General features: G+C 35.7%; 1 protein-coding gene across 3 annotated transcripts; it reads right to left on the bottom strand.

Annotated features, from left to right (window-relative positions):
- Positions 1-203: 203 nt before the first annotated feature.
- LOC117784482 lies at positions 204-27,441 on the bottom strand. Of its 3 annotated transcripts, none has more exons than XM_034622231.1 (8): positions 26,378-27,441; positions 15,093-15,133; positions 8,998-10,401; positions 8,778-8,914; positions 6,294-7,743; positions 4,334-5,248; positions 3,075-3,436; positions 204-2,105 (listed from the first exon to the last, which is right to left on the bottom strand). In XM_034622231.1, exons 3-8 carry the CDS (start codon positions 10,273-10,275, stop codon positions 1,910-1,912), a joined length of 4,338 nt encoding a protein of 1,445 aa, XP_034478122.1. In that variant the 5' UTR covers positions 10,276-10,401; positions 15,093-15,133; positions 26,378-27,441; the 3' UTR covers positions 204-1,909. The 3 variants fall into 3 exon arrangements, 2 of the variants coding, with proteins under 2 accessions (XP_034478122.1, XP_034478123.1); XM_034622232.1 differs by lacking the exon at positions 26,378-27,441 and adding an exon at positions 17,633-18,459; XR_004617424.1 differs by lacking the exons at positions 204-2,105; positions 3,075-3,436 and having other exon boundaries at positions 5,125-5,248; positions 6,294-6,468; positions 6,906-7,743.
- Positions 27,442-27,781: the final 340 nt, after the last annotated feature.

Genomic DNA, 27,781 nt, shown 5'->3' on the forward strand with positions numbered 1-27,781 from the left:
GAATTTTAAAATAAAAAATCGTAAATATTCTAAAAAAAATATCCATTATTTTCTTAGTTCAAAATTAAATAGCTGTAAGACAAATTGACATGATAATTTAATTTATTCTTCATCAATTTGAGTTTTTTATTTGATATTCATAGATGACCTAGCGATTTCTTAATATACACGGAAAAAACTTTTTTAAATAGTTTAATTTTTTATTTTTGATTAAAAACACAAAACTTTTTATTTGAATCATTTTGTATATTGGTGTTATTCTCGTACAATTGCTATTGACTGGGCACATTAAGCTCTCTACTTAAAAACACATAAACAAGTTGAACAAAAATAAAGATTTGTATTTAGTGGGTGTTGCTGTGTGTGTGTGTGTGTATATTTAATGTATTTTATTCATCTTTTGTTTATTGGTTTTGTTTACCACTTAATTGAAAATTTGTTAATAGTGGTAGAGTTAGTTATACATAGTTTATAGTCAGGTATCAATTGAAATAAGATTTTAGTATTAGAATTTAACACAGAGACAGAGACAATTATATGTATGTAACTATTTCATATTATTGAAGTACAGTTGTGCTTACAATTACACACAATCATTGTGATTAACTGATTGATTGCTTGATTGATGCTAAAGCACAAGAAAAACAAACGAATTATCAAGTAGATTGCATTTGTTGTAAAGAACATAAATTCTTGAATTGTATTTAACTAAAGTTCTACGCATTTTTTTTTTTAAATTATTATTATTTATTGAAATATGCTTGTATTTTTTAATTCATCAGGCAGCTCATATCGTATCACAGGCACGCTCTTCAAAAAATACACTCAAAGAAAGAATTTTCAAAATATTGAAAAAATTAAAAAACTAACTACATACACAGCTGAATTTAAAATTTTAATTTGAACACTTGAATGTTTTTCGACAATTATTAAGATTCATACACTACGCTAACAACAACGATCGATATGAGCCTGCCCCCTCTCTATTTTCTCTCACATTCTCCAACTCTCTTTCTCTCACATTTTCTGCCTTTCCTTTCGCTAAATACTACTGCAATTGATTCTTTTTAAAACTGCTTTTCAAATACATATACATCAATAAATATATAGGCATATATATGCTTACACATTCGAGTCTACTTTCAAGTTGTGAATAACTATGAATGAGTAAATGAATCAATCAATTGAAATGAATGCTTTGATTGATTCAAATTCTCATACACAACACAATATTAGAGTAGATTATATATTTTCTAGCTCAAAAACTCTATCATGTGCTTTTTTATGATTTGCTTTTTCATTTGATTAATAGTATTCACTCATTCATTCGATTTATCCAAACACACTTGCATTGCATATAGTATACTATATATGTATGATTTTGTTGTTAATAATTCTTAGTATTGCTATTTTACCATTTTTTTTTTTTTTGCTTTCTATATGGACCCCCAAAAATTCAGTGTAAAGTGTAAGTTGAGATATTTCTTCTGGTTCTTCTGCATCATAATATTTTCCATCAAATTGTTTTTTATAATAAATTATAGACCCATAGTTATATATATTTTTAAATATATATGGGCTTTCGTAATGTTTTTTTTCTTTCTTTCTTTCTTTTAGCATTAACAAAATTCAAATTCAAACTAAATTTGTGGACTTAACAAAAAATTGGATAACTAATAAAGCAAGGTGTGTGTGTGTATGTGTGTGTGCGTGTGTGGGTGTGTTGAGGGGAAGTTGTCTCAATTCCCGCCGTCAAATCGTAACGAATATTCAATATACACTACAGTTGATATTTGGGATATTGCTGCCAGAGTTGCCAACGCGCCTGCAGTTGCTTCCACAGGCGTCGCATAAAGCTGCCACCGCCGTTGCTGCCACATGCCACGCCCATTAGGGCGTTCAGCAACTACTAAATCTTGGACGCACTCTCCTGTCGCGCACTGTAACGCGGCTCCGTCGGCATCAACGTGTCCGTCACCAGCTCATTGGGCGCCTCCAACAAACCCTTCGCATGCGCCGCCGCCGTATCGCAGTCCGTCCGCCTCGAGATCAGCAAACGGATGTCCGTGTGCAGCGACAGACGGCCCGACCGGGATGTCTGGAATCTGAACAGAGAAAGGGAGAGAGAGAGATAAAGTTTGTAAGTAAGCAGGAAACGAAAGACAACAGTTGTAAGAAATAAGTCTTAAATATATGTAAATCTGTTAAAGAGAAAGTAACTGCAGTGATTTAAAAAAATTGAATTTTCCAATTTTTATGCAGAATTAAAATGTAGGCCAAAAATGATAAAAATTTACATTCGGCAAGGAAATCGCTTAAGATTTGACAAAGTTATGTCATTTATAAGAAGTCTTCGACTTTATTCATATTGATTCTAAAAACCAAGGCTGCAAACCTCCAAAATTTTGTTATAGGTTCGGTTCAGTGGTTCGAACCATAGAGCAAGACATCGGTTTGGTTCGCGAATTGGTTTATAAGCCCCCTGAACGCAAGGTTTGGGTTCGAGCCTTAACTCAATCTCATAAATAAATATTTTTGTTTTTATACATTTTTCTCTACATTTTGAACTAATAAAATTTTTTTTTTTTAAGAAATCAAATTTTGATGATAATTTAAATTTTTTTTGAAGACTTAAATATGACTTATTTTAATCCGAAGTCTCAAATAATTGCGTAATATTAGAAAGCCTTAAAATGTATGTAATTATTTTTTTTTTCGAACCGAACCTTTTACTTTAGAAAGCGGTTCGGCTTAGGATCGGGTTCGCAAAGTTAATAGTTTCAAGGGTTCGTTTCATGATCCGGTTCAAGCTGCTTAAGAATCCGAACCGAACCGGTTCTATGAGGTTCGGTTCAGAACCGGTTTGCAGCCTTGCTAAAACCCAAAAAAAATTAAATTTTTAACGCAATCTGACCGTCCGTTACATACATTTACACAAAACTATAATACCCTACGCAATTTAATTTTGACAATTCTGAATGAAATCCTTTCTGTTTGATAGTAGCATCTATGTTGCAGCTCTTCCACATCTTCCTCCTGCTCCTTTCCCCCATCCTCCCATCTTTCCAACTAACCTCAGGTGTATGGAATAGCGAAGTCGCTTCATTTGCTCGGCACTGATAAAGTGTCCCAATTTGCTGGTGGTGCTCGTCGCTGTCGGACTGCCAGGTTCCCGTTGGCATTCCCGTTCCTTTTCCAATTCCCGCTGTCTTTCGCGATGTGGCAGACTAAGGATGCCAGTGCAGGAATTGACACCGGGCAGCTCCTCGGCCAGGATGCGTTGACGGATGAAGGTGCGATGCAGGGGCGGCATATCGTGCATGTCATAGGGTATCACAAACATGCGCACCACCGTCCCCATCGGATTTAACAACGTGGCCTGCACTGTGCCCGAACGTGGCACAAAGTAACCCTTGCGTGGCAAACGAATCTCGCACTGCAAAGGAAAGAGAACATAGAGAAATTTAGTTGAGATTACAAATTAGAGACTAGTAAGAAGGCTATAGTCGATTACCCGACTTTGAGATACACGTTACTTCATTCAGATACATTTATATTAATTTAATTTTTTTATTATTTTATCAATTTAAAAATATATTAATTGAAACTATGAATTTGAACTCCAATGGCTTAAAAATTAGAGCATACTTAAAAACTTGAAACTGCCATAACTAGTGTTATATTTATCAGATATTTATGAAATTATGTAGCCTAACAAGTAATAATTAAAGTAAACTTTTACCATCAGAACAAGCGCTCTATGTTAAATACGGTAGCGACCGTCTTCCTTATAAAACTTAAAGCAGCCATAACATTCGATTTATTTATCCAATACTAGTGGAATTAAGTGGAACGATTGCTAATAACAATAGAGAACGTTTATCACCAAATAGATTGTTTTATCATAACAAATATTAAGACAATTGTGGTTGTAAGCACATTATCTATTGTTCTACTTAAAGCAAAAATGAGCATTCTATATTAAAAATCTGGATATGGTGAACAGTGTTTGGATTTCTTGAAACCTTTTGAAAACACTGTTATGTCCGGGAGCTTTATAGCAGTCAGTGTGCAAAATTTAGTAGCTCTAGCTCTTACAGTCCTTGAGTTCTATTCGTTTAAGCAAACGAACCTGACTATATCGACTCTTCTTTGTATGCTTATAAGGAATATATATAATTTACACGCTCGGAGAAGCTTTCTTCTGCCTGTTACTTACAATACAACAAAAACAAAATACCCTAAGGCTCTATAACTAACAACTAAAGTTATATATATACACTATATACACTATAATTAGCAGATAATTGAAGCTATAATTAGGAACACCTACCAGATAGGGTGTGCTGAGCGTCTCGCCGTGCAGTTCATAGAAATACGAGGATGCCGGAATGGTCAATTGTGTGGGACAAAATCCACCCGAGGCGCCCAACTGCAAACGAAATCCAGCGACTTCAATTTTGGGCAACAGACGCTTCTGCAGCAACGATTCCTCCAGATTGCCGAGCAACGGTCGACCCGTAAACTGTGAGACGAGCCGGGCACGGGTCTTGAGCGGCGAACCCGCCGGACTGCACATGCCCGACTCCAGATCCTCGTCCGACAACTGCTCATCGGAACCAAGAGAGCTGCGATCCGAACGATCGCTGAGATGACGCGATCGACGCTTATAGAATGCCGCCTGTTTGGCAAATCTGGGAGACACGGACAATGCATTGGGCAATGTGGGAGCCGAGTATGATTTCTGCACCGGAAGATTGGCCAGTTCCGGTGGCGTCAACAGCGATTGCGACGAGGATGATGTGGATGTGGATGATGGCTCAAAGCAAAATGCCACATTGTTATCAATGGCAATTGGAGCGGACGAGGAGCTGCAAAAGATCGTGGTCAAATTGACCTTGGGCAACGCTTTGCGCAACAATGGCGACAACATTGGCGGTGGCGTCTCCCTGTCCAGCAATGAGGCAGCTGCTCCACAATTCAAGCGCAACTGATGTGGCACCTTTGGCATCGATAGTGGCAGCTGATGTTGCTGTTGATACTCCTGCAACTTGAGCGGCACATGGCTAATTGGTGTCTTGAATTGCACCACAATGCGCTCATCCAACAAGGAAGATCCTTCACATCCAGTTCCAGTTCCAGTTCCAATTCCAATTCCTGCCACATCTGGTGGCGTCTGGCAACGCTCCTGTTGTCCATTCAACGTGCAACGATCGAAATTTGGCGTCAGTTTTGTTGTCGATGTAGACTGTGAAAAAAAAGAAAAGATATTTAGTTTCAACTCTACATATATCCATATATATATATATATATATATACAAATCTTATATACATTAAGCTTGTTTCGGTTTTTACTTTCGGAATGATTTTGCGATATTAAATAACTTTAACTCATTTTTAATTCATATTGGCAACATATTGAGAATTAAACTGAATTTGAGTCCTATAAACTCAAAATTTTTGAATTAATACTCTGCCTAAATTCTGTCTAAAAATTTAAATTTTATTGAATGCTAAATATAAAAGGTAAGTTTTTGTTTAGCTACAAATATCATGATCTATGCTTTATGTTTTAACCAGAATTAATTCTTCAAATGTACCTCAAAATTTTCATATATTTTTGGTTGAGAAAAAATAGTGAAAAATCAAAGATTTTTAAAAATGAACAAATTGCTATATCGATTTATTAATTCGACTTAAATCTAACTTAGTAGTTAAAATAGCTAAAGACAATTTACCACAATTAGAAATGTTTGTAAATAATTAGAAATTTTTGAAATGTATTTTGTTTTCTTATTTGGGGCCCAACATGTACCAGAATAAGTGGGTTAGATTTTCAAACATCGAAAAAAAAATAATTTTTTTTTAATTTGTATGCACTTTAGATCAAAATATCTCTCAAATATAGCCAAAAAATCTCTTAATAAGACGATATAAAGTTGGGTTTTTAAGTTTTAGTTTAGTTTTTATAATTAGCTATATTCTTTAAAAGTTTTCACTAATAACTTTTTTTTTAAATTTCTATGCACTTAAGATCAAAATATCTCTCAAATATAGCTAATAAATCTCTTAATAAGACGCTAGAAGAATGGATTTTAAGTCATAGTTTAGTTTTTATAATAAACAATTTTCTTTTAAAGTTTTCACTAATAACTTTAATTTTTAAATTTCTATAATCTCTAATAAATCTCTTAATAAGACGCTATAAGAATGGATTTTAAGTCATAGTTTAGTTGTTATAATAAGCAATTTTCTTTAAAAGTTTTCACTTAAAAATACGTTGTTTTTCTTACCTGTTCTTCTGGCTCCTCATCCATGCTGCTGCTGTTGTCATGTCCATTTGATTGGCTCGAGATGTTTTGGCCATTACTGAAATGATGTTGCGTCTTTTGACGTTTGCACACTTGACAGCCGCTTGTGTTTGCAGTTGTTGTTGTTGTTGTTGCTGTTGTTGGTTGGTGTTGATTGTTGTTTTGATTTGGATTTAAAAGTGGATTTAATTGTGAATTTGAATGCGACGTTGCATTGAGATCGTTTGAGGCTGTTGTTGTTGCTGCTGTTGTTGCAAGTGTTGTTGTGGCTGCTTTCGGAGTGTTGTCCTTGCGATTCTTTGGCGTTCGCTGTATGGCCTGAAGCAACAACTCGGCCTTGTTGCGCGGTGTACCAACAATGAGATCGGAGCTGCTCAGACTACAGCTGGACATGTCATCCATATCCGATGCACTGTCAACATCAGTATCCTTGCCATTATCAATTCTATTATTTCTAATTTCAACATCATTTCCACACTCATTTCCATTGCCATTTCCCGCCTCATCAGTTGAGCAGTTGAGACAGAGTAGTGTCTTCTCGCTTCCACATTGCTGACAGCTGCTCAGCGATGTCTGTGTGCCCGTCGAGATCATTGTGGGTGGTGTTGGTGGTGTGGATTGTGTGGATGGTGTTGAGGTCATCGTTGTCATTATTATATTATGATCACTTCCCTCATCCATTGCCTCCATTTGCTCTGATGCTTTGCGCTCTCTCTTTTTATCACGTCGCTGCATTCTCTTTCTATATTTTTGCAGTTGTCTCTCTCGATGTCCATCCAATTCATCTCCTCCACGACTGCCTTCCTCCTCCTCCGCCAATTCCTCCTCCTCTTCGAGCTCCTTTTTTAGATTTTTATCACAGCTGTTGGCAATCCTGGCTCCCAATCCAGTGGGCGTCACTGCACACATGCCACCACCGCCTGTGGGCGTGCTGGCAGTGGGCGTGGCACGCAGAGTTCTTGGCTTGGACACCAGCAACATGGTGGGTGGTGCCACATGTGGCAAGCCGCCATTGAAACGCGGCAAACTCTTCACGCACACGGCCACACTAAAGTTCTCGGCAATATTGACATGCGGAAAATTATGCACATTTGCCTTGGCACTGAAGCCCGCATCTCCAGCGCCAGAGTTGCCACCATCATGTGCTCGAATCCTATAGAAAATATTGAGACGAGGTCTTCGCATTGCTGTTGAACTTGCATTTAAAGCTGAAGTGGCTGTTGCACTTGAATTTGGACTCGGATTGGGATTGTGTCCAGCCAGATCGCCGGCATTGCTCGTGCTGCCGTTGCCAAAGATCACCCTGCCACTATCATAGACCGAGGCATCACCTTTGCGCAACAGATCACACCATGCCACAATCTGCGAGAAGTACAACTGACTCCGAATTGCGCTGCACAGCGATGGAAGTGTCATCGTAGGCGGTGGCACCCTGTAAAACAATTTCCAGAACAGGGAATTAGTTTACTGATTAGTAAATAACTTAATAATTGCATAATTAAGTAAGCACAATTTTTTAAATAATAACGAGAATGTTTAGTGTGATCAACTCGTTCACCGTTTAACAAACTAAAAAAAAAACAAGAAAAGTCAACTAAATAATTCTATTCGCTTATTTTTCTAAGTTAAATTATTATATTTATTTGTTTTTTTTTTTAAATCAACAACTCAACTTTAATTTGATTTATCAACAAAATTAAAAAATGCAAGATTTTTAAAACATATATAGTAAATTAGTAACACTTTAAAATACTTTGACGAGGCAAATAAGCTGCCAAGAGAATCAATCCCTAACTTGCTGAGGCAAAGATGCGATTCGATGAAAGCCGTGGAAAACCAAAAGATTTGACTTGCCGATTGATTTTTTTTTATAAAATATTTATGATTATTATTTTGAGACCGCTACATGCTACCTAAAGCATTTTCAGTGTCATAGCAAGATTATTACAAGGCAGGTAAATAACAGATTTAATTAACGTGACATTTTAAAAATCTAATATAAGAGATAGAAACTTTGAATTTGGTGAATAGTTTTCTGGATATCATATACAGATCAAGTTTGGTTCGGACTATTATATCAAATATGTTTCAGCCATAGGAACAATAGTTCAAGTTATAGTACTAAAAACCTTTTTGTGTTTTGAGATATCTTAACCAACCAAACTGTCAGAATATCTTGGTCAAAACTGAAGGATCCGTATAAAAATTGTTGTTTCTTTTGAAGTTTTCGGTTGTCTTATATTTCTGGACACGATATCATATTGGTGTCTTCGGTAAAATAGGTCGAAAATGTAATACAGAGTTATGAAAGGGCATCCAGCCTTCGGCGTATCGAGCGACATCCAAGTGCCTAGGCACAGGGTATCCTACTGTCGAGTGCGCTTCCTTTAGTTTGTTAAAATGTTATCCTTTTTATATCTATATTTCATTTTTTTAATAATTTTCTTTTTTTAATTAGAAGCTTACTTCTCCTTGCCGCTAATGATCCATTGCTCCAGTAGAATCTTATGGCCTGCAGGACCGAGATAAACCTCAATGCAGACATTCTCCCGTCGCGCCAAAATGGCCTCCATTTTCAGACAATGGGCGCGCCAACGGGAACACTGTATGCGGAGAGACAGAGAGAGAGAGAGAGAGAGAGTTAAAGAGAGTATTCTGAGAATAGCAGTAGTTTCGGTTTACTTACGGTTATATTTACGTAAGACATATCACAGAAATGCTCCTCAGGTTCGTTGGAGTCGCCGCCCTTGGCGAGACCCATTTTTCTGAGGAACTGATCACAGTGTGGCCCATGTTTGGGCCTCGCAGTCGCTGCGCAGCTGGAATTATTACCGTTACCGTTAACATTTCCAGCTGCATCGCTGCTGGCAGTGGCTGTTGATGTGGCTGCTGCACGTACTCCTCCTACTCCTACTCCTTTTTCTACTCCTCTTATTCCTATATCTACTGCTCTTGCTGCCATTCCTACTCCCATTTCTACTGCTTTTCCTGCTCCACTTGTGCTGCGACTGCAATTGTAATCGATCAGCAAACTTGCCGCACTCACTGTTGTTGCTGCTGCTGTCGCTGTGTTTGCTGTGGGCGTGGCATAGCCGCCTCCTAGAGCGAGACTTTGAGGACGCGTCTCGGAGTTGGCGTTGCCACCTCGCAGACATGTTGTGGCCAGCGATTGTAGCGAGTGCAAAATGTTATCGGAGCCGGAAATCGAAAGTGCACTGGAAACGGAACCAGCAGCAGAGCCTGAACCGGAGTCGGAACCAGTTGAACTGCCAGCGCTTAAATTGCTGCTGCTCAGTTGTTCACTTGTAGCTGCTCCTATGCCACCTCCACCTCCACCTCCTACTCCTATTCCACCTCCAGCTCCTCCTCCTCCTACTCCTCCTGCCCGATTCAACATGACACGTCGGACAATCTCAAAGTCCCGGCGATCCAGCTCATTGATGGCCAATGCAACCAGTTCCGGCTCGACGCTCATGCTCTGCGCTGCCGGCGACACCTGACGCAGCTGGCAGAGCTTTTGCGTCCAACGTTGATGTGTTGCATGATTATTGCTGCTGCTACCGCTGCTGCTGCTGCCACTTGTGGCATATGTTCCATATGTGGAACGTGTCGTGTTCAAGGCATAAGGATTCGTTGTTATATTAATCGCTGCACGTGATGTGGAGGGGCGTGGCGAGAGGCGTCCACTTACAGCTGCTGACGTCAGCTGCGACGCTGACGCCGACTGCAACTGCGACTGCAACTGCGACTGCAACTGAAACTCATCATCGGCTATTGGTCGGCCCTCAAGGATCAAGGATGCCAGGCCAAGCACAATGCAATTGTAGTTGTTCTGCTGTGACGTCACAGTCGATGACGCTGCCGCTGCTGCTGCTGCTGCTACTGCGCTGCCACCAACAATTGCTGCACCATTCTGCGCCAAGCCAGCGGCGGGCGGAGAGTTTGTAACGCTTGTGGGTATCATCTCGTGTTGTCTCTTTTACTCGTCTCTCTCTCTCTCTTCGAAAGCTCCTTGCTGCTGCTGCTGATCTCCTACTTCAACTTGTAGATGTTAATTCGTCGTCCTCTTCACACCTGCACCAGAAGTACGCTGTAATTGCAAAGGAGAGCAAAAATGAAGAGAGAGCACATTAGTTAAATGTTATTGATTAAACTAGACTTAAGACAGCTAGACGAAAGGAGTAATAAAATAAAAGGAGCACTTTTATAAACAGATAAGCGAATAATCATGTGCAAGTTGATTTTACTACTAATTTAGTAAATACAACATGATCCTTTGTATTTTAAAGAGCAAGCAAAGCAGAAAACAAATAAAGAGAGCAGTTAAATGAAGAGAGCAAATAAAATAGCAAATAATCCTGCGTCTTAAAGAGACAGAGTCAAAGGCAAGAGCAAATGAAGAGAAAACTATTGTAAGCTGATAAGCGGATTTTTAAATTATTTTAATCAATAAGTATAAATTTTGGAAACATTTTTTTATTAAATAAAATTTTAATGCAGAATAAATGAAGAGGCCAAATAATGATTAAAAAACAATCCGCTTGAAAATCGGTTAAATTTTGACAGTTTTGAAATCAAAATCAAGATCTATAAGATAAAACATTTTTTTGGCAACATAATAAATTTATCTATGTAGTTTAAAGGTAATATTCATCCCTATACTACCTTTTTGGATATTTCTGAATAATCCACAATTAAAATGAAATCAATAAATGAAAAATAAGTTTTGCAGTTCTTTTTATTTGTTAAATGACATTGGGTAATACAAATCGAATGTCAGGCAGCTGTTGATGGCATTAGGCAAGAGGCACCCTGTATGTCAAATTGAATTATGCTCTGAAGGTCCCCATAGTAAATACTATTACATATTTATATACAAATGTATGTAGCTATATGTTCTTATTACTGACACAATTTACTTTGGCCTAGATTCTAGTTACTGTACATATGTATGTACTTATATTGTGGCATTTAAAGAGAATATGCAATTGGTTTTCTATTGGCGTCGTCGACACACTGACACGGCCTCAATGTGGCCCCAAAAAAGCAGGCAACCAGGTCGTTACTTAATCAGGCAGCTGTTGCCATGTCAGAGAGTCGACCAAGAGAGCAAGAGAGTGTAGAAGAGGGAGGCAGCAACTTGTGCAATGTTGCATTTGACTCTTGCAACTTTTCAATCAAGCAACAATACATGTTGCCAAATGCTGTGACGTCATTTGATAGAACAAGCAAAGCTAAGCGCAACATGTCACTTTAGCAGAGCAACAATTTAGCAAAGCATTGCACGACGTCGAAGGTCGGCGTCAGTTTAATTGTTATTGCAAATATGTTGCTAAAGATGCGCTTGGCAACCAAAATTGCACAAAACAGCTGTTTGTGTTATTCAAGCATGTGTTGCCATGTGTTTAGCAGCATGTTGCCAACACCACCACAAATGTCTCAAGAGAGCCAGTCCAGTCTCTTCCTCTCTCTCTCTATGGCTGTGTGTGTGTTTGTGTTGCTCAGCTTGTAAACATGTTTGTCTTTACTTTTGCTTTTGTTTTTGCGTTTCTTCTTGACCTGCATACACAATATATAACTAGCGCGCGTGAGAGACACACAGAGAGAGGGAGAGAGAGGCGAGTAGTCTGTGCCGTTTGTGCATGTGTATGTGCTGTTAGAAAACATATGATTTTTGTGTTGTTTGCTGTGCATGTGTGTGTGTGTGAGAAGTTTTGTTTATGGACGCTCCCACATACATACATATGTACATACAAATACACTTGGCCCACAATAGACGAGCATTCACACATACACAAGCAACAACAACAACACGTACACGAAAATGAGGGCAAAGCGAATGGAACGTAACAACAGCAACAACAATAAACCGCAACAACAACAACAATATTAACAACAGCGACTGTGGTAGCGGAGTTTAATAATATTTGATTACATTATCGCTGTTTCGCTTTTATTTTTCATTTATGAATAATTTACGTTTACTGCGATACATACAAATATTTATGTTTCTTTTTTTAATATTTTATGAATAACGGGAAAATGGCAAATGTATTGTACATATAAATAAAGATTTTGAAGCAATGACGCAGTTAAAATACACTACCAAATGAAACGTTGCTGTCATACAGTGATGAAAAAAAAAATAAAATTAAACTACAAAATTTATTATCTCGGGAGAACACTTTAAAAATACAAATAAAAATTGATCGTTTCTATTATTGTTCTTTTCACTGTACATGTACATACAATTGTGCGCGTTAAAATAAGGGAAAGTATCTGGGAATTAAGAGAACTGAGCAATAAGCTGGCAATGAACGTCAGTCCCGTTAGCAACATAATTAAGTGCACTTTTTGTTTTTGTTGATGTTTTTATGCATTGTGAACTAATTAAATTTTCGCTTTGGCCGCCGTCCTTGGCATGCTTTTTGATTTTGCAATAATCGTTTGGTGTGTGAGCATGTGTGTGTGTGTGTGTGTGTACATATATGTTTATGTGTGTGTATGCGTGTGCATTTGTGTGTGGTTTATTTTTGATGAGTGCGTTTTCTCTGCTTTTAATTCGTTGCAACACTCATTTACATTTTAATACAAAACTTGCATTTATTTCATTTTGAAAAATTTATTTGTTTATCTTTTTTTGTAATGCAAATGTGTAAAAGAAAGAAAACCAATATAAATAATTGGCCCCAACAGTGAAAGGCAAATTATACACACACACACACAAAACTGTCTTTCTGTCTAGCGCCAACGCTAGATGGCGCTGCACATTCAACGTGAAAAAAACCAGTTCACAATTGTTTCCAAGTGTTGCAACTTTGAAAAACAAACAGCAAGAAAAAACAAGTTCCGACGTTGACGTCGCAGTCGCCGTCGCCTTTCGCTTTGCTCCTTCCTTTGCTTTTTTGGCTGACTTTTCGATTATGAAATGCGTCACTGCCGACGTCGACGTCAACGTTGTGCACACGTGAGTGCAGCAACGAAAAAAACATAAAAGCAAAAGAAAGCGCCAGCCATATGAAATAACTTTAAAGCGTGTCACTTAATTTCTCTTACGTCTCTCTCTTTAGTCAACCCACTAAATGCGTCATGGGATAAAGTTGATAGCTAATTGAATGCACACTTATACATACATATGCAAGTGCATGCTAGTGTTGAGAAGCAAATAAAACTGTTTTTAGCGGGACTAAAATTAAAAAATAGCTAAATTTTTCTAAAAAAAAAAAATAAAACCAAAATATGAAAAACTATAACAACTTTTTTAAAGCTTTGTTTCTTTTCATGTTTATTAAACATTTTGCTTTATACATTTTGAATAGTGCCGAATATTCTGCCGAATATTATCATTATTATTCATTATCATCATTTGTAGTGTAAAATCAAATCACTCTTAGTATAGCATAGTAAAAATAAGTAGTAGTCAAAATATATAGACTGAAGATAATAAATACATTTTAGATACACTGTTAAGGTAAAAATAGAGAAAAAAAATATAATAGAAAAACATTACAAAAAAGAAAAATAAATTATGACATTTGAAAAACATTAAAAAAATAAATAAATTAAATTAAAGGGTAACATAGGACATAGGTAAAATTCTCGCTGCAAACTTGAACATAAAAAAGCCAGTTTAACGGGGGAAAAAAGCTGATCTGGCAACACTGTTGCATACATTTAATTCTCTTTGTGTTGCGGGTAATGGAATGGGAATGGGAATGTGTCATATGCACAAAGCGGAAGTATTTTTTCACAGTGGACGCATCACTTGAAGACAGCTGATTTTATATCGAGTATTACATCATACACACATGTATCTAGCTATCTCTTTCACTCCCCAACACGATGTGCGTGTGTGTGTATATGTAGATAGCATATGACTTTGATTAGACAATAGAGCTTTTCAAATCGCTGTTGACCTCGTTGTCGACCTTACAAAATGCCCGTATTACAAAAGTGCTACCTATCTATCTATCTATGGGGCGCGCAACCCTCTCGGCCCCATTTCCTCTCCCTCCCCTTACCCTTCATTCCTTCCTCTTTAGTTTCACAGCTGAGCGAACCAACAAAAGTGCCGCACCTTCTTTGATATGGATTCGTTACATAGCATATTCTGTACATAGTATATATCAAGAACCAGAGAGGAGGCCAGGAGATAAGGCATTACACGTCTATTTCCCAGCTGAAGTCGTACAATTCTACACAAAGGGGGCACAATATATATACATACATATATAAGTGTGTCTACACAATGTTACCATAACTCAAGGTTTCTCACTCAAAATTATAATTAAAATAAAATAAAGTCAAATGAAAATGGTTGAGATACAAAACTACAGGCTAGTATGGTGGTAATTTAAAGCTAGATACGTATAGTAATTTATTTATTTATTAGAATACATATTTTTGATATTTAACTTTAATACCAATTGGAATAATTTACGTTTTTGTTAGAAAAGTTGTCTACAAAATGTTAAATCTTTCAGCAATTCCAATTTTTTAAACCTTTCACAAAAACAAGTTTCAAATCTTATAATAACAGTGTTGCCAATTTAGCCTTTATTATATTTAATCTAGCTTATTTTAAAATGTTTAAATGAATTTTAAATTAAAGATAAATTATAAAATCACAAAACATCATTGTTTTTTTTTTTGTTTTTTTTTCTAAATTTATACATATTTTTAATAACTCTTCTTTTTTTTTCTGTTTTAGATATATTTCTACCTATATCTTGTTCAAGGTTACTTCTACTTAGTACAAGTGTTGCGTTTTTTTTTACTTACCTCTTTTACTATGTTAAAAATCCATTATTTTAGCTTTGTTGCTGCAATTAGAGTTGAAAGAGAAAAATGTTTTTTTAATTGCCAGTTAATAGGGCTTAGTCAGCTATAAAATGTATATACATATGTATAAATGTGTACATAATGAAGCATTGTTCAGGCATGACCATTATCTGTGCTCAGTCAATAGAGAATTAATTATTTTAGCAGTCAAATTCCATTCAAAATGTTGCACAGGGACACCCTGTTTTTTATTTGTACACAAAGAGTTACATGACTTCGAGTTCTCACTCTCTCGCTTGGTACATTACTCTGCCCACCTCTCACACACACATACACATACACACGGAAGAGCTTTACTCATATGCTCACATGTGCGCAGTAAATGGAAAAAGCAAAAACAAAACCAAAAGATTAAATTGTAAACAAACGCAAGGCAGCAGAGAAGTAGACGCAGCAGAGCAGCAGCAGCAGCAACAATTCACTCTTGCTCTTCTTCTTTTTTTGTCTGTAACGTGAGCACGTGAGCATGTCTCGCTTACACAAATGGCAGGTATGGGAAGACCCCATCAACGCCTGGAGAGAGAGAACGAGTTGCCAGCGCCAGGAAAGGACAACGAGACGCAATCAGTGACAAGTGTGCGTGTGCGTGTGTGTGTGAGCGAGTGCGAGCAGATATGCGTTTTATTTTTAGCCCAAAAACAAATTCTGCCGCTTTGCAAATTGAGAGCAGACTTCGCATTCACACTCAGAATTGACTCGGATGAAAAACGTGTCGTGGAGGAGCCAAAAGCAAATGACCGCACAGTGGAGTCAAGTCAAGTGAAAGAAGGCAAAGAAGTTGCTCCTCCACCTCCTCCTGTTTTTCTGCTTCCGTTTATTTTTGTATATTTTTACTTTTACAATTCGTTTGCTCATTTTCATTTAATTATGGCTTTCTCTCCCTCTCTTTTTTCATCTGTTCATTTACATTACCAACTGCGCACATACATAGTATAATATTACACGCGATGCGACGCATTTTGTTTTTATCACTCTTTCAATGCATTTTACAGTTTTGGTTTCCACACCAAATGTGAATAAGGCACAAATACAAAATTGGCCCCAAAACCACAAACGAAACGAAACCAAAACAAAATTAGTTTTCATTTGCATGTATGTGTGTACATGTGTATGTAAGCATGTTTGCAAATGTATGATAACAACAGCTGTTCGCTTGTCTGTTTTGCTCTTTGCTTTTATTTTTGGACTCACATTTTATATGCGATTTGTCCATTTTTGGGCATTGTAGTCTTATCTTCCTAAAGTAGCAGCATACATACAGTAGATGTAATGTAAATGTAATGTAAATTTAATTGGTATTTGAAACTATCATTTTCAAAAACTAGAAAAACTTGAACCGTTTCCTTGAAATGGTTTACATTTAATATTCCCACACTTAACCTTGATGCTTCTTGATTTTTGGCTTGAGAAGATACATACATACAGCTAGTCAAGTAAGTGTTATGACAAAATTGTATGTTATTTATTATTTGATTATTCTTGTTATGGCTAAAAATAGACAAATAATTTTCATTTAATTTAATAAGTTCTAAAAATAAAAAACAATTACGTGACTTTATCATTTTGTCAAAACACTTGTTTAACCAACTGTATATGGATCTGAGAATCATGTTGCGCAACTCTGAGCGCTCCATTTTAAGTTCTTATCGTTACAAACACAAGGCCAGTTTTATTGTAACGTGAGTGAGAAAAAAGAACGAACAGCAGCTGTTAACTAACTTAAAAGCTCTTAAACTCCCCTCTTGTTCACACCTGTGTGTTATTGCTGCCAGCTGATGATTTGTGACACGAGTTGGCAGCGCTGCTGCGTCGCGCCTCAATAGTTGACAGCTTGACAAACGATCCACGTTTCACGTGTGTGCATATACATCTGTGGGTGAGTGTAAGAAAATGTGTACAAGCTATAGACGAGTTTACGCTACATTTAGAAAATGTGTGTCAATTATATTACAAATAAAATAAAATAAATAAAAATAAAAACACCTAAAAGCGAGTATTTTTTCCTGACTATAAGCACACACACACACAGTAATCTAATGCACTTTGAGGGAGTGGAGCGAGCGAGTGAGTGAGCGTACAAATAAGAGAGCGCACTATGCAAAAGCAAGTGAGAGCGATATTTGAAATTACTCTGCTGTTGTTATTTATTTGTTATACAAGCGCAACGCCAACGCTGAAGGGGGCGTCGCACAGTCTCCCAGAGTGATTGCGTGCGTGAGTGTGTGTGTGTGCGATCAACTTTGACGCTGACTGTAAAGCTTAGACGCGCGTGTGTCACTTACATATGTACATGTACATATGTAAGAGTGTGGGTGTATGCAAGCTTATAAGCTCTAGCTATTACGTTGTTGCTGTGTCAAAGGCATTACGTCACCAACACATGCGCAACGCACAGCTGAGTGGCCACAGCGACGTCACACACACACACACACAACGAATACATGTGTAAATAAATATATACACTTACAAAAAATACAAACCTTAATTTGATTATTTCTCACTGTATAGCGCTTTCGCACTCAATTGACTTTGTAATTTTGCTCAATTTTCAACTGTTTCTTTTTCCTGTGTTTTCATAATTTTAACTTTTTACAGCAGCCGTGGTTTTTTGTCGACGTTGTTGTTGTTGCTGCGTTTCCTTCGCTTTAGTTCTCAGCGGCTGACAACGGCAGCAGCATTCCAAATTTGAACGTAGCATTTGAATTTTCAACGGTTTTGCGTTTGCGTTTTCAACGTGAATTTGTGGAATTGAATTAAATCAAAACGAATTTAACAACAGAGGACAGTTTACTTCACACACACATACACAAAAACACACACAGATACGCAATCACTCTCTTTGATTCTTTCTCTTTAAATTTTTTATTATCTCTCCCACTGTCTGATTTCAAGTGTTGCTGAGCGTAAAACAAAATATATAAAAAGAAAACAAACGTCAGCAGGCAGCAAAACAAAGTAAAAAAAAAAAACTCCGCGAATGTCTTTGCACTGTTGGTGTGGAGAGAATGACGAAACGCAAAAGATTATTGAGAAACTTGTTCACTGCTTAGATTTTGTGTTATTTAAATGTTGTTTTTATTTTAATTTGTATTTCTGGTGAATTTTGGTCTCTTGCACTTTTTGCTGCGCTTGCCAGCTACACAAAACTTTTCTGCCAGAGCTTTTGCTTTGTTATTATTTTTTTGGAGCTGGGACCGTTTTAGTTGTTGTCGCTTGCGCTGTCGCTGCTTGAATGAACATAAGCGCTGCCAGCAACTTTCTAAAACAGCTGAGCGAGAGTCTCAGCAACACACGCCAGATAATCACATATACATACATACATACATACATATGTATGAATGTATATATACATACGTTCGCTGCTTGCTTGCTTTGTTGTGTTGTTTATATACAACGCGAACGTGGCTTATGTACTTGTGTGTGTGTGTGTGTGTTATGTATAGAAACTACGTCGTACATTTTATTTATATTTGTATACAACACACACATTTATGTGGCTAGTTTTTTGTTTTTTTTGGCATAGGGGAAGATACACGCCTGTTAGCAACATCATATGTTGCCAGCACAAGTGTGCTGCGTCAACAATGTTGCAGCGCAGCGCTTGTATACAAAAATCATATGGAACTTCCAAGCATTTGAGAGAGAGAGAGAGCGTTATAAATAAGAAGCAGAGATACAAAACATATGCGTGACAAGTAAATAAGGGAATGTTTTTAATATATATGTTATATGTGGAAGCAAATTTTTGTTGCTGTATCCGTGATAGCGATTCAATAACAAAAGCAAACCATGCAGACAACGCGACACGTACTCACACACACAGGCACGCTTGTATACACAGCGAACTCGTTTCCATATGTTTGATGGTTGATGCTGGCGTCGCTGCCGCTGCCGCTGCCACTGCGCTGCTTCTGTCAAGTCGTTAAATGCTGATGTTGCTTTTGCTTTATATACAATTTTGTATATGCAAGATTCTCTCGAGTCAATGCTGATGTATGTGTGTAAGTACTTGTTGGCTCACTTACTTTGCAAAGTAAATAAACAATGCTAAAAACGCATGCGTCGCCGTCTGCGACCCAGACAACAACAACAATAACATTAATGTTCCAGGGCATGATTCGAATTATGTTTGTTTGTATTCTGATTCCTTGCATTGTTCTTGGACTGCATCAACACCTTATCAGCAACACTACAACACTAACAAAATCAAAATTTTACTCAATTTCTTTTCATCGACATTAATTCTATTTCTTTTTTTATTATTATTATTGTGTCTTTCGTTCAAAAAACTTAAAAAAAAAAAAATAAGAAAAATAATTTGAATTAAATTTAACTATTTTTTTGAATAAAAAGTCCAGTTCGTATGTATGTACATATTTTTGTTAAAAGTTTTTTGAATTAAATTCATTTTTATTTCATCTTTTCCCATTTATTACATAATCTTTTTTTCAAATCGAACTTATTTTTACTGTCGAAATTCTGGCAGCACTGACCGTTGTATTTTTTTACTCATCGTTGTGATATGATTTCCTTTGATTTCATAGCAATTTCTCTTTAAATACAGTGCCTTTTACGCAAATAGAAACACTTGTCGGTGAGGAGCAAGCTTTTAATGACCCAAGAAGCCAAAGTTGGAGGACAAACGGCGTCAGCGACAACAAAGAAACAAAGAAATCGCTTCGGCGTCTTCATTTTTCTCTTCTCTGCTGTTGTTTGGGTTCTGGTCTGGTCTGCACTGCTCTCAGACAAACATCAATATCATATATGTATATGTATGTACATATATACCTACATATGTATATATGTCTGTCTCCTGTGCGAAAACAGGAAAGAAAAGAAATTGTTGAACCCATGAAGTAGGAATTTGTCTGCCGTCTGCATACAGACACAGACACACACACACACACACACACACACAAGCACAAATACATATGAATAAGTCATAAAGAACCCATACATTTTAAATATGAACCTTACTTTAATAACATAAACTTAAATTTTTAAAATTTTTCTATGTATTTTTTCAGTTTTAAAAATGAATCTCAATTATTTAAATTTTTATATATAGTATAATATAATTTTTTTATCAAAAATCAATTTCTATTTTCCAAGATGCAATTTCATAAGGATTGTTATTATTTAATTGTTTATTTTCTAGTTTCTTTTTTGACATTTTAAATATTTGTATAGGCAAAAATAAATTTAAAGCTTCGAAGATGAAATTTCATAAGGATTAATATATATTGAGTTTCCGGTTGTTTCCGATTTTAGCCAAGAGGCCTTGTCAAACAGACAACTGAACGACGGGGTTCCGGGTTCGTGTGTACCGCCTAGGGTACGGTTTACGGATTTTTTTTATCTTAGCGCGATGGTCATGGCAATTAGTAATTACCATGTGCTATTTATGATCAACTTTTAGCTACACATTTTACTTGTTATAATCCATATGAAAATAATCTCTTAACAAAATGGTGTTATATAAAAAAAGAAAATAGTTGTCTTACTCAATATTTATTTATTTTATTTAATAAAAGCAAATCATATTCATTACATTTTAAAATAAAAATATTATTTTATTTTAAATTCGAACAGTTTTTTAAAAATAAAATTTAGGTTTGATATGAATTAAGAGGTCATTTTAATTCTTCTTTAAAAGCGTGACAGTTTAGACAAAGTTATAAAAGTTGGATGCCTGTTGAAAATAAAAATAAGTAATTATTGAAAAAGAAATAACGAATCTCAAAACTGTTGAAAATAAAAATAAGTGATTAATATTTTCAACAGTTATGAGATTCGTTATTTCTCTTGTTCTTTCCCTTGACTTGACAGAGACGCAAAGGTCAGTCAGCTTATCGGGTTCTATCAATAGATAAGAAGCGAGTTGCCAACAAATATTGACACTATTGGCTAAGTTGTATATCTTTTTCATTTTTTTATCTCACTTTATGTACTTAGTAGTACAAATAAAACGTGTTTGCCTCCAAAAGTGAACTGTGTACGTTAATGTAGGTAGTTTCCACAGAGAGTTCATGCTAAAAAAAATAAATAAAAATTTTCCATGCTTCTTGGACCCGATCACAAAAACCAAAAAACGGTAAGCCGACCGAAAGGTGCTGACGAGAGGAAGATGAAGTCACAAAGAAAAACACAAAATGTTACTAAAATTGTTTGACTTACATTCAATTAAAAGCTTTCGATGAGCCACTTTAATTAAGCGGAATTTTGTAGAGTATAAAACTTATGTACTCAATTTAAAACTGTTTAACAGCACGACTACAATAATACCCTATTGTCTGTAATATTGTTTGTATATTATTAATGATAATAATATCAATTATATCATCAAATTTGATTCTTTAATATTATATCGATTATTTAATAATAATCTATTATTTAATAATTTTATTTAAGCTCTTAAACGGCAAGACCAAAATATACTCTAACTGCATATAATATTCGGATATTAATAATGATATATGTATTATAAAAATCATTTACATATATTTAAATTTGATATTTACTTTAATTTGTTATTTATATTTATTTTATTGCCTGCTCTTTTTAGTTTGACAATAAATAAATAGATAAATTAAATACACTATACACATACATAATATTTTTTTAATAAAATATATATTTAAAAATAGAAAATAGTTTGTCATACCCTTTTTGTTAGGAAGATTAATATTGAAAGATCAGAGACATAACTTGAGTGATCGCTGCTACCTAAATACAAACATATGTACAAACTTAGATAGATTGATATATAGAAACACACAGATATGGTTTTATTTAATTTTTTTTCGCCCAAGCGAGTTAATTGCTTATTTTTCTCTAACACTAATGGGTACACACTGTTTTGGTCTTGTCTGTGTTTGTATTGGTGTGTGTGTGTGTGTGTGTGGGGGCCATGCCAAAAAAAACGTTGCCAGCTTGTGCTCTTCTCTCTCTCTCTCTCTCTCTCTCTCTCTCTCTCACACTAAAACTTGACAGCTGAAGAGCAGAGGTGTTGATAAAAAGGGCAAACGCTGCTGTCTATCTCTGTGTCTGTGAGAGTGTGAATTGATGGCTGTGTTTGGATATGTGTGTTTGTATGTGCGCAGTTGTTTTTAATTGTTGCGATCAGCTGTTTTGATAATCATACGGTTAAAAACCTTACGAAAGCGGAGACACAACAAACAATAATAAAAAAAAACCAAGCCATAACAGCAAAATATATATGTATATATATATATATATATTTACAAATACATAAATGTTTACTAAAAAACATTCATTTCACTTTGTCAGCGCAGTAGCAACTTTGTAATTACTCTTTCTCTGCCTCCGTCTCTCTCACTCTCTCGCTTTCTTGCCATGAGTGACGTGTGTGTGTGGGTGACTTTATTTACCATTTACCATAACTTATAAATTACATCGTGTGCTTACTTTTGTTATGGTGCGCACGTTGCTATAAATGTGAAATTGTGTAGAACGCAATTGTTGTGTGTTTGTATGTATATTTGTATGTGTGCATAGGGTATAGGGTATATGCGACCATTGGACCGACGCGACGTTTGAGATTGATTGTGAGCAAATAACAGACGCTTCACAGACGATTGTTACACAAGTCCAAGTGTTACCTCCAAATGTACACGCATACATACACACACTGTAAAGTAAATGCATAGACACACGTGTATGCAGCAAAAGGTCTCTCTTCATATGTCTATCACTGAACTCGTCAAAGAGATTCTTTCTCATTCTTTGTATCCATGTGTTAGTATGTGTGTGTGTATTGGTCAGCTGGAAAGCCTGAAATGCAAAACGTGTGGAAGTGCGAGTGGGAGGTATTGCGTATTTGAATTATGTTATATTATTTTGTTTATGATGTTATTTATCGATAAATATGCACTTTCATGTAAGGAAGTACATATTGTATGTATGAATAATTTTATATAGTAATAAGTTTAAAATACAACATTTGGTATATATGTACATATGTATATACATATGTTAATCTTAAAGCACAAATGACGCATTGCATAAATAAAATACTATTATCCAATTAGAATCGTCATTGACTTAAACTCATCATGTTTGTTTATTTTTTTGTAAAAACATTAAAACAAATGAAATAATACGAATACATCTGTATACATATCTAAACAAAATGTTTTATTTTGTGTAACAAAAAAAAATGACAAGGAAAAGAAAAAGAGAAAACAAAGAAAACGCAAATTCCATCAAAAACAATGCACACGAATATCAATCAAAGCGAAATTGTTAAAGTTTGGCCGTTCCGCCTTCCCCTCTCTCAGCATAAACAGCAGCCCCTCCACCACACCCTTCTCCTTCCACCACTGCTGCTGTTGTTGTTACTGTCATTGAGGGGTGACACGAGACATCTACACACCATTCGCTCCCCACCCAACATCACAAGCAGACTATTCTCTCTTCGCCCTTTCTCTTATTGCCCGCTAAATAACCTGCTAAACACTGGCGTCCATCAGCTGTCTACATTTTGGTGGGTTCAATGCCTCTCTGTGGCAACGCTCAAAATGTTACGCTCTTTATTTTCTTATTTTCTTTTTATTTGTTTTTTTTTGCGCGCACACGTTGTCCAAAGTCATTCAACCCAAAAACCAAATAACGTAAAATAAAACGCAAAAGGAGGCAAGCGATGGGGTCACTCACTGTACGCGCTCTCTCTCACTCTTTCCATCTTTCACTGCTTAGCTTAGCGTCAGTTAAACAACAACAATAACAGTAAGTAGCAGTGGGGAAATATTTGAAAATATTGCGTAGTGTGAAGAAGTCACCGAAAAAGCTTTTGCTCTTTAGTGCTGAGTGTGAGCACCCACCCACCAAAAAGAGCGTAAGCAACTCAAACACAAAGAACTCAGGATGTGCTGATTGAAACTCATTTAACAGAATTGAGAGCAAATTGACAGATCAACGCAAAGAAAGTCACGCTTATTTTTCTTCTTCTTCAGTACTTTTATTTATGAACTGTGAATAAGTGGTAATTGAACATTTATTTTTATTTATTATCCACTTGTAATATTGTTTTGAATGCTTATCACCTAAAACTAATATACGACCCTGACACACGCTCACTGAGATAATCACAAATACTCTCACATTTGATAAGCTTAGAGTTATCAGGCCCATATAAAATGCATGAAAATTTAAAAATATGTATGAGTTTGAGATGTAACTAAAAATAACATGGTTCAAATTTTTACAACGACTTTGACGATACCCTAAGTAGTGTAAATAATTTGAATTTGTATATATTTATTTGTTTCGTAGTGTAACAAGTAAATAGATTGCTTGTAAATTGTACACTAGTAAAATTATTAATATTAAATTAATTATTATTAATATTGAAAATACTTGCAATTTTTGTTTAAAAGATTTTTATATCGGTTTTAAAGTAATAAAATACGGGTTTCTTGCAAATAAAAATGGGTGATGCAATAAAAAAATGTATTGTAATTTTTCAAAATTGAATTTTTAAATAAATATGTCTTAAAACAGTTATCGTACCATAACGACGAATTTCTTATGATTTCTTTACATACACTACTGGTCAAACTAATAAATACACGCTTATGAAATTTCTTGCACGTCTCGTAAAATTTTTTTTACCTAAATTTTCTTAACTACCCGACTTTACACATTATAGAGGGTATTTCAATTTTGGTTTGGGTATTTAATTTTTTATTTTTATTTTTGATCAATGATAAGAGCTACAAAAATATTATATTTGGTGCCTAGAGCATTATTTTTATGACTTGTTTATTTTGGGAGCTCAAAGCGTTACACAAAATCAAAAAACAATAAAAAAAAAATACCCCGAATTACACAGAACAAGAGGAGCGAGAAAGATAAGCGTATGAGAGTGAAAAGAAAATAAAACGTGATCGATAGCCATTAACTGCATTTAAGAGATTCATAAACCAAGGTATGCAAACTACGTAATCTTGGAATGCCAAGCGTAAAAATACAAAGATAACTCAATTTATCGCTGTTAATCAACACAGACAAGTCGCAACATCAACAAAAAATAAACAAGAAAAATTAAGTAAATAAAAAATAAGGAAATTAATTGAATAAATATTTCTTGATTATTATAATTTTAAAATGTCTTGAAATATTAATTTAAAGAAGTTCACATTTATTTACTTTGCCAATCTATGCAATATTAAATCAATAGGCACACACTTTCATACGCACACACACATAGTGAATATTCTCTTTGTTGTCTGCGTCGCGCAAAAGGAAATGAAAGAAGCTCCAAAGCGCAAACGACAAAATCAAGGATACACAGCGAGAGCGCATTAACAGTTTCTTTGTCTGTCTCTGCGTTCGGACTGGCTGCAAAGAACAAGGTTATCCAACAGCAAAGAGAGAGAGAGAGGGAGCGTCACACAGCTGATTAAAGCAGCAACAGCAAATGTTAAATCTGTGATTACAGTGGAGTGGGGGCGGATGAGTATGTAAGGAGAGAGAAGCTGCTGTTTCTGCTGCTGTTGCTGCTTTTGATGCCATTTGTCTGTCAACAAACAAAAACTTAAAAGGCGACGCAGTCAGACGTGAATTGAAATCATTTACTTTGTCCGTATAGGGATTGAAAACCAGTATATACTTAAGAACATACATACATACATATATGTGCATATGCAGTTATACTATCACATACTTACATACATACACACATACATAAAACGTGGCTATGCACATTTCTATGTACGCACCTCCGAAAGCAGAAACAAGTTTTAAACTCAACGCAATCTTTCTTTTGTGAAATTGAAATTCTAACGGGCAAACAGTTGGTCAGTTTTTGTTATTTAATAAACAGTCAGTTTCAATAAAAATGATTTGTTCTGTTTTTAACTTGTTTTAAGAAACATAGACAACAATATTTTTTTTTAAATTAATTAAAATTCTTTAACAAAATAAATATATTTTTTTGTACAAGAAATTGTGTACATTTTGGATTAGTCAAAACACTTGCTTGACGAACTGTATTTGAATTTTGTAAGCTGTCCAAATAATTAGTTGACTAACTGTATGTACATGTATGTATATGCAATAGGAGTTTAATAAGCCCGCAGAAATTTCAAAGTAATTAAGAGCAATTTCTTGCTCTTAATATTATATATGTACATGTATGCACACAAATACATATGTATGTACATTTGTAATTCTGAAATGTGCAATCAAAATGGCCGACTTACCGTTTAACAAACGAATTAAATAAGAAGAGCATAGACTTTGCAAGGTTGCCCCCGCTCTCTGTTTAATATATGTACATTTGTTTGTACATATATTATTGTTGATTGCCCATCAATTTGTTGCTTCAATTTGACATTATGGCAGTTTATTTTCAATTTCAGTTTCACATAACAACAACAACTCGATTGATTTGCTGCTCTGCTTTCGATCCGCTTTTGGGCTGCTGCTTCTTCTTCTGCTCGCTACTGCTGTTATTTGCCTCCTCCACCTTACACACGCACACACACACTCAAATAAGCATAGATAACGACGTCGACATTAACGTTGTCGCTCAGCTGTGCTTTGTTGCTGGTACTGCGCTGCGACTGCGATTGTTGCTTATGCCGCTGCCTCTGCTCACGCGAAAGCTTACAGCGGATAATGGCAAACTTTCGCACATTGATTATTTTGCTGGGTTTTCATTTATTTTTTTTGCACTTAATTCGACTTTAAATATATATTTATTATATATTGCACACTCACAGATTTAACTGTGATTTTAGTTTTATTTGAACATTGCATTTATTTTACTGCATTGCACACTCTGTTTCTTGCATTTTGCTTTGTGCTTTCCTTGAACTTATTGCACACATACATATGTAACTTGTAAGCACTGCAAGTTGATTGGCATACAGTGGGGAAAAAACCGAAAAATAATTAAAAGAAAAGCGCTAAATGTTTTTTTTACTTTGCACTTGTTTTGCTCTTCTCTCACTCTCTCTCTCTTTCTATCTCACTTCGATGGCTTTATTTGGGCAATTTGATCATTGCTGCCATTGCGTGAATGCAACAACAAATTGAACCACAATTTCGTTGCAACAACAACAACACTTTCACCGCCGCCTTTAGCTGCTATGCTTTGCATAATTAAGCGCACACGCACACACTTGCATCCAATATCAACTATAATTGAAACAGCAGATTGTTTATAAGACTCGACATAATTTATGTTTATTATTTCGCTCTACGCCTTCGTCTACCGCAAACCAATACAAGTGCAAGCCGATAAAATCGATGAATACCATACAATTATCGAGTGCATTATTACGATAGTTTGTGGTGGCTAACCGATAACGATATATATGCAGCTGGAAAGTGTTGCCCACATGCTAAAGAAAACAGCTTGTTGAGTAGGGCAGCACTGAACATCGCTCCAAATTCAAATCTAGAGCAAAAGTCAACATTATTTTTCAGTTGTATTTTTAACGTATAACCAAGCATACTTTTAGTTTTTCTTTATTACTCTCAGCACACATTTTATTTTATAAATTAATCTCTATAGCAATTGTATTTGCTCCTTAAATTAAATCAATTAAAGTTTTCGATTTCATAAATCTATTGAGTGTTTTCTTGGTTTAAAATATACA

The sequence above is a fragment of the Drosophila innubila genome, assembly GCF_004354385.1.
Source record: "Drosophila innubila isolate TH190305 chromosome 2R unlocalized genomic scaffold, UK_Dinn_1.0 1_C_2R, whole genome shotgun sequence".
NCBI classification, from domain to species: domain Eukaryota; kingdom Metazoa; phylum Arthropoda; class Insecta; order Diptera; family Drosophilidae; genus Drosophila; species Drosophila innubila.